The sequence below is a fragment of the Solanum stenotomum genome, chromosome 6 (genome assembly GCF_019186545.1).
Source record: "Solanum stenotomum isolate F172 chromosome 6, ASM1918654v1, whole genome shotgun sequence".
In the NCBI taxonomy this organism is placed as follows: domain Eukaryota; kingdom Viridiplantae; phylum Streptophyta; class Magnoliopsida; order Solanales; family Solanaceae; genus Solanum; species Solanum stenotomum.
In genome coordinates, this window is record NC_064287.1 from 46,108,231 (window position 1) to 46,116,024 (window position 7,794).

General features: G+C 34.4%; 1 protein-coding gene across 1 annotated transcript; it reads left to right on the forward strand.

The window, feature by feature from the left end:
• Positions 1 to 906: 906 nt before the first annotated feature.
• On the forward strand, positions 907 to 6,685 carry LOC125869130 (nucleobase-ascorbate transporter 7-like). The gene is made up of 14 exons (XM_049549688.1): positions 907 to 1,302; positions 2,024 to 2,121; positions 2,512 to 2,688; positions 2,775 to 2,875; positions 3,032 to 3,107; positions 3,197 to 3,256; positions 3,413 to 3,597; positions 3,829 to 3,925; positions 4,074 to 4,160; positions 4,393 to 4,451; positions 4,560 to 4,651; positions 4,747 to 4,824; positions 4,906 to 5,066; positions 6,175 to 6,685. The coding sequence occupies exons 1-14, from the start codon at positions 1,191 to 1,193 to the stop codon at positions 6,391 to 6,393; spliced, it is 1,602 nt and encodes a 533-aa protein (XP_049405645.1). The 5' UTR covers positions 907 to 1,190; the 3' UTR covers positions 6,394 to 6,685.
• The last annotated feature ends 1,109 nt before the right edge of the window (positions 6,686 to 7,794 follow it).

Below are 7,794 nucleotides of genomic sequence, written 5' to 3' on the forward strand. Positions count from 1 at the left end.
TAATTCATGAAGCCTTTTTATTTTTTTAACAATGAGAAACTACTAGTGGTCAATTTGCAGCCTATGCCACAAAAACAGGACTAATGCAAACACAAATATTGCACACCTCAATCCAAATTGGTCATGCAAAAACTCCTCAACAAAATTACAAATTAGAGATAACAGACAAGTTACCAGATTTTAGCTTTTTTCTCTACAAATTTTCAATTATCACATTTTCTCTGCAGCTGCTCTTTTGTCTTCATAAGAAAAATAGAAAAATAACTGCCTAGGTAGAATAAAACTTTGGCTACTCTTTTGTCATTTTCATTCCTTCCTTCTAGAAAAAAAAGAACTCATAAAAGGGTACTACTCCCATTTCCAATAGTTTTTCAATAATCAAACAGTTTAAATTTAATCTGAAATTTTAGATTTTTTGAAATAAAATTTTATATTTATAAACTACGTATAAGATATTATAAATCGCAATAATTAATAATTCAAAATATATGAAAAATTATCGTTAAAGATAGTTATTTGAATCTCAAAATTCAAAAGATATCACATAAATTGACGCAAAGAGTACTAATGTACTTCTTTTTATTATTTTACACTTCAAATTTGAAATGTAAGTGCCAAAAAAATTTGGAAAATTCTGATCTTTATTAAGAAAAAATGGAGAAGAAGAGATGCTTTTTAACTTTATCTTTAACGTGTGAGAAGAAAAAAGGGATTTTATTTAAGAACCCCAAATGTTCAATTAGTAATTATATTTTGAAGTTAGAGAAAAAAAAAGATTCTCTTGGGAAGATTACTTTGGTTTCTTTCTCACTTTTTGATTTTCTTTGTCGTTTTCTTTTTTTCTTGTTTTGCTTAGCATAAGTCATATTCACATTTACTTTTGTTTTTTTATAGTATAAGTTTTCTTGAAGAGTGTATTTAGCATTTTGGGGTTGTAGCACAATATCAACCTGGGGTGTCCTTTTTCTTGCTTCTTCAGTGTAACATAAAAAAGCTGAAATCTTTACAACATTATAGACATTTGGGGTTTTAGTACAGTACTGTCATGTATTTCTGCATTCAAAGAAACTATAAGTTGTTGATTTGGCTTTGTGTTGTTTTTTTGGGATTGTGATATCTTGTGTTTTTGTGGGATTTGGGTTTTGTGTGGAAATTTGAACTGCATTGTGTGAAAAAGAAGAAGCAGAGGTATGGCAGGTGGTGGAGCTGCACCACCACCAAAACAAGATGAGAATATACCACACCCTGTCAAAGATCAACTTCCAAATGTTTCTTACTGCATTACTAGTCCTCCTCCTTGGCGTAAGTTTCTACCAACTTTCTTGAAAACACACTTTGTGCTTCATGCATACTTAGTCCCTGACCCGTTGAGATTCAAACAAGTTTATCATATATCTTTTAAATTTTTTGAATTGCTAATTGTTGTGACTTACCGTACGAGTTTATAAATATGTAAATTTCACTTTAAAAAATTTGTAGATTCCATAATTAAATTTTCAGTCATACTTAAATTGTTTGGGCTCTCGAAAAACAAAATATATGACGTAAATTGGGATAGAGGGAGTATTATATTTTGTTTCCATGTGATTATTAACAACAAACAACAACAATGTACTTTGTGTAATTCTACAAGTGGTGTCTGAGGATGGTGGTGTGTACGCAATTTTGCCCTACCTTTGTAGAAGATTGTTTCTGATAGATCCTGATCAGGTCTTCCATGTGATGATTGTTTCTATAATATTTTCTTTTTGACTTAATGGTTTTAATTTGTTGTTGTTCTCATCCATTCTGTGTGTGTATGATTTCAGATATGTGATTTCATTAGTTGCATAGTAGCTAGTTGTTGGTTCAATCTTTTGTTTCTTGAATCAAAGACCTTTAAAGACACCTTAGATTTTTAGTTTACTGTGCATGTTACTTTATCCTACCTCTCACTCTCACTCTCTCTCTCTCTTTCTCTTTTGGTGGGGATTTAATGCCTTTGTGTTTTGATTAATTGAACATGTTGAATTTCTTGTTGCAGCTGAGGCCATATTACTTGGGTTCCAGCACTACATTGTTATGCTTGGTACAACTGTACTCATCCCTTCAACTCTGGTTCCCCAGATGGGAGGTGGAAAAGTAAGAATTACTCCTTCCGTTTCAATTTACTTGTCCTACTTTCCTTTTTAGTTCGTTTAAAGAAGAAACGTCTCTTTCCCTTTTTACAACTCTTTAATTTCAACTTTCCATGTGACATGTTCAAGATCACAAGATTAGGGATATTTTGTTACATTCTATGTATCTTTAGTTTTAAGACCATAAGATTCAAGAGTTTCTTCATTTTCTTAAATTTTGTGTCGAAGTCAAAATCAAACAAATAAATTGAAATGGAGTGAGTACCATTATATTCAGATTCTTGTTATAGTTTCTTTTAGGGACTTATGGCTGTAATCTGATTACAACTTGGGTTCCAATACTAGGGTAGGAGTACACTGTCTATCTAATTTGGATCCTTGTTTTACTGGTTAGGAAGAGAAAGCAAAGGTGATTCAGACATTGCTCTTTGTTGCTGGTTTGAACACACTAACTCAGACTTTGTTTGGCACACGACTACCTGCTGTTATTGGAGGCTCTTATACTTTTGTACCAACAACACTTTCGATTGTCTTGGCTGCTCGTTATAACGATATTTCGAGCCCTCAGGAGGTTAGCTAATTAGAATCTGTCAATTGCAGCATTCCTACTGATGTTGATGCAATAATTTGAATTGTTTTTTTCTGTTACATACATAGAAATTTGAGAGGATAATGCGAGGGATTCAAGGAGCCATGATTGTAGCGTCAACTCTTCAGATTGTTATTGGCTTTAGTGGCCTATGGCGGAATGTGACAAGGTGAGTTAGATGATCAGCAAAATATATGATAAACAAAAGGATTAAAAGAGTGATTCTGATAAATAATACTTGATTATTTTATTGTTTTACCGAATCTATGGCCTGTCAAAGACTGAAGGTTAACTAGTTATACCTATTTCCCATTTCAAATTTCAGGTTAATCAGTCCACTCTCCGCCATTCCATTGGTAGCTCTATCAGGATTTGGATTATACGAGTTTGGTTTTCCTCTGGTAATCCATTTGTGTCATAGATGTGCACATTCTGGCTGAAAATTGAAATGACAAGCTAATACATCGTGGTAACTCTTTTTTGCATATAGGTAGCAAAATGTGCAGAAATCGGATTGCCACAGCTTATCATTCTCTTAATCTTTTCACAGGTGCATTTGGTCACAACTTTCTTAGAATTCTTCTAGTTCACTTTATGCTATTGAATTCTTCTAGTTCACTTTATGGACTTCGAAAAAATGTTGCCCTCAATCTGACTTTTACAAGTTCAACTACATGTTAACAAATATTTCTGCGTCTGTATACAGTACATACCCCATATGATGAAAGGGGATAAGCATGTCTTCGACCGGTTTGCTGTTATATTCTCTGTGATGATTGTATGGGTCTATGCTCACATTCTCACTGTAGCTGGAACTTACAAAAATGCACCAACGAAGACTCAGCTTAGCTGCAGAACTGATCGTGCTGGAATTATCAGTGGATCTCCATGGTAAGGGTACTTCATTCTCTTGAATATGGAACTGCCATAATTTATCAAGATAAAAGTCTAGACTGAAGGGCTATTATCCCTTCCTATACGCATACATTGAGTTGGCAACGACACATAATTGTTGGATATGACTCACATAATGTCAAACAGGTTATATTAGCAGTAGTAAAAAGAGGTACTCCATTAACCATGAACTGCTAGCTAAACCTTCCACTCATATATCTTGGACAGGATTAGAGTTCCATATCCATTTCAATGGGGAGCTCCCACATTCGATGCCGGAGAAGCATTTGCAATGATGGCAGGTTCATTTGTTGCGCTGGTTGAGGTTAGTTAATTTCAATAGTTTGTCTCCCAGGTTATGGTCCATCTGTTTCTGATGGAGTTGTCTTCTCTTCCATGTGGTTGACGTTTACTTATTAGCTACTTGAAGACTGCCTAATTGATACAAGTTCTCATGTTTTCACTGTCAACAGTCCACTGGTACTTTCTTTGCCGTGTCAAGGTATGCCAGTGCAACTCCAATACCTCCTTCTGTCCTTAGCCGCGGTGTAGGTTGGCAGGTAAATCTACTAAAACACTGCACGGCCAATTCTATATCTCATCAATGTAGATATTCACATCTTTCATAGCTTAAACTTTAAATGTCATTTATTGTTTACCTATGTTAATTACTTCAAGCAGAAACAGTTAAAATGAACACAATTATTTCCTTGTCTCAATTCCTCTGTTGTTCAAAGTAGCTATCCGTCAATTGTATGTGGATCTAAAATTAGTTTTCCTTGTCTTTTTAAGGGTGTGGGCATATTGTTCTCAGGAATATTTGGAACCGGAACTGGCTCATCTGTATCTCCGTAAGACTCTTGTCAAGTACTACCAAAGATGAAATTTTGCTACTAGTGTACAAGCATAGTCCTTATCCTCATTGCAAACAACTTTACCTTTTCATTTCTATTCAATAGGGAAAATGCTGGCCTGCTGGCATTAACCCGTGTTGGGAGCAGGAGGGTTGTTCAAATATCTGCTGGTTTCATGATCTTCTTCTCGATTCTTGGTAAGTTGTTTGCTGCATGTAGTCATTTAGGACAGATATCCTGTTCATTCTTTAGCGTAAAACGTTGTTTCATAGTTAAACTTGTGTTCATCCAGGGAAATTTGGAGCTGTCTTTGCGTCAATCCCTGCGCCAATAGTTGCAGCATTGTATTGTCTCTTCTTTGCCTATGTTGGTATGTTTTGTCAGTTAAAGTCTTCTGTATATTCCTAGGACAACAACATCATGATAAACCTTGTCCTTAATCTGTTTGCAGGTTCAGCTGGTCTCAGTTTTCTCCAGTTCTGCAACTTAAACAGCTTTCGAACAAAGTTCATTCTAGGATTCTCAATTTTCATGGGCTTATCCATTCCACAGTACTTCAATGAATATACAGCAATAAATGGATATGGTCCTGTTCATACTAGAGCTAGATGGGTAAGTAACCCCTTTTCCATTCGAATTACTACATTGATATTATTATACGAAATATCACAAGTTTTTATCCTTCATCGTACTTTGAGGTCATTCATACCCTCAACAACAACAACAACAACAACAACAACATACCCAGTGAAATCCCACTAGGTGGGGTCTGGCAGGTCATTCATACCCTCGTTGTTTGAAAATCGTCTTGCGTTTGCCATTGTCCCTAATGGAGCTCCAGCATAGCCCCTAACTAAAGTATATTAGTGTTGGATATTTGCCTAGAGTTTCTTACCATAAATAGGTTTTCTTTTTCCTAAAAGGAAAACATAAAGTCTTCATATTTGGTTAGTCCTTTTCTTGTAGGAAAAAGTTTAGGACTCTATAAATAGTGGCTCGTTCCTTCTAACTTAATCAACATTCACTATGTAGTCCTAAAGGCTTTGAGAGTTTTGGTTAAGAGTGAATGTGGGACACAAGTGATGCGTTATCACTTGTGTGAGCCTCTTTGTATTCCGAGTGAATTGGATGAAGTTATTTCTCTCTAAATTTTGTACTCATAAATCTATAGCGGATTGCACATTTCCTTTGTGGACGTAGGTTAATTGACCTAATAACGTTAAATTTTTGTGTCTTTTAGTATATTTCTTGTTTGTCTTCTTACTCGTGGTCTTTCGAGGTTCGCCTTGTTAGCTTTCACGTGACACCTAATTATTTCGGCCCTAACAATTAGAGGGTTTGAACCATTCCGTCATCTAGTTTACAAAATATGTACAAAGTATATAATATACTAAATATACATATATTATACATAGAATATACATACCTATACACAACATATACATATATATGTTGTATATACTTCAGCCTGATTGGTAAACTAGATGGCCGAATGGTATATATTGGTAACGTTCCCTAATTTTAAACCAAATATTTTGACATGTGGAATCTATCCCATCCATATTGGAGTTCCGTTAAGATCAAGGACAACTACGAGAAGATTTTCTAATAACAAGGGTATGAAAATGAAAGATGACGAAGTATAAAGAAGTAAAATTTGACATTTTCCCTTTCTTCTTGTACTGTGCATGAGTTCCTGCATTTTATTCCTTCTTACCAGTTCAATGACATGATCAATGTGCCCTTCTCGTCGGAGCCATTTGTTGCTGGTTTACTTGCATTATTCCTGGATGTATCACTGCATCGAAAAGACGCTGCAACAAGGAAGGACAGGGGCATGCCATGGTGGGATAAATTCAAATCATTCAAAACAGATACAAGAAGTGAAGAGTTTTATTCATTGCCCTTCAATCTCAACAAGTTTTTCCCATCTGTATGATTCAAGGGGAATATATTTATATATAGATATACTCCAAACTTTATTGCCCCTAATTTTTCTTGTTTCCAGTAAATTGGGAAATATTAAGCATGAGTGACTTGTTTAGTGACAGTCCACTCCTAATGCTGTTTGTTAGAGGTATATCAATATGATTATCATTTTAAAATTCCTTTAAAAAAGTGTCTTTTTGTTACGAGTTATTTGCGATTTGCACTCCTAATGTACATGTATCTTGATACGAGTACATGAATGACTATCAACCTTACATGTAATAGGTGTTGACCGTGTAAAGAATGTTTATATCGAAAAGTGTCATTTTGTTGCGAGTTTTTTGTGATTTGCATGCCTAATGTCTACAAAGATGTAAGGTTTGCATACATGCTATCCTTCTAGACCTCACTTGATTTCACTGGATATATGGTTATTGTTTTCCGGTGATATATTCATTTCTTTACAAAATCCTAATTTTTATTTATTTGATTTGGAATGAACAAATGTGCATTAAATAGGATTTAGGGCAACAAACATATGAGTCTATGATTTTGGGTTTCAGTTTGTGATTGACAAGATGGGCCTATTCTAAAATGGGCTTCTTTCTCTTTGGCCCACTAAATTTAGAATGGAGAAAATAAGACCACCTTGCACTTGAGGTGTGTTAGGTAAATTGGAAAATATCTTTTAAAAAAGGGAAAATTGTATGAAATAGCAAACTATTAATTCTAATTAAATGGTAGAACCACAGTTTGATTTAATTGTAACCCGTAGAAACCAGTTGTCATTCGCTCCTCTCCCTGAATTTCTTGCTTGCCACTCTCCATTTCTCGCTGCCAGTCTCTCCCTCGCTTATACATTTGTGTTTGTATAAAGCGAGAGAAAACTGTATATATACATATCTTTTCGTTCGTCTCTCTCCCTAGAGAATCTCACTCACCACTCTCCAGATCTCGCTTGCCACTCTCACTCGCTTCTCTCACTTTTATACAAACACAAATGTACAAATTGTGTTTGTGTTTGTATAAAGCGAGAGAAAATTGGATGTACAAATGCATATATTTTGATCCTATACACTTATAATTATACAAATACAGATCTTTCCCTATCCAGTTTCTTTTGTCTTTCTCTTTTTCTCGCTTTATACAAACACAGATTATACAATTGATTCTTTTGTATATGTATACCGAAATATACATATTAATAGTCATAGCAAACATAAAGTTTGCTATGGAGCGCAATTATACAAACTATAGCTATAACATACAAATATGATTTTTATGTTTGCTAAACCTAAAATTTACTCTTTAGAAAATTCATGTTTAGTTAGTCAAAAATATATCTTTTTAGAAAAATAAATAAATTTCTTAAAAAAAAGGAAATTGTTTTTCTTAATGGTAAGAGCGAAAA

Coding starts and splice junctions, on each gene's coding strand:
- LOC125869130 (XM_049549688.1), top strand. CDS start 1,191: ATGGCAGGTGGTGGAGCTGCACCACCACCAAAACAAGATGAGAATATA. Junction 4,161..4,392: donor GCCGCGGTGTAGGTTGGCAG/GTAAATCTACTA, acceptor TGTCTTTTTAAG/GGTGTGGGCATATTGTTCTC. Junction 4,825..4,905: donor TCTCTTCTTTGCCTATGTTG/GTATGTTTTGTC, acceptor ATCTGTTTGCAG/GTTCAGCTGGTCTCAGTTTT.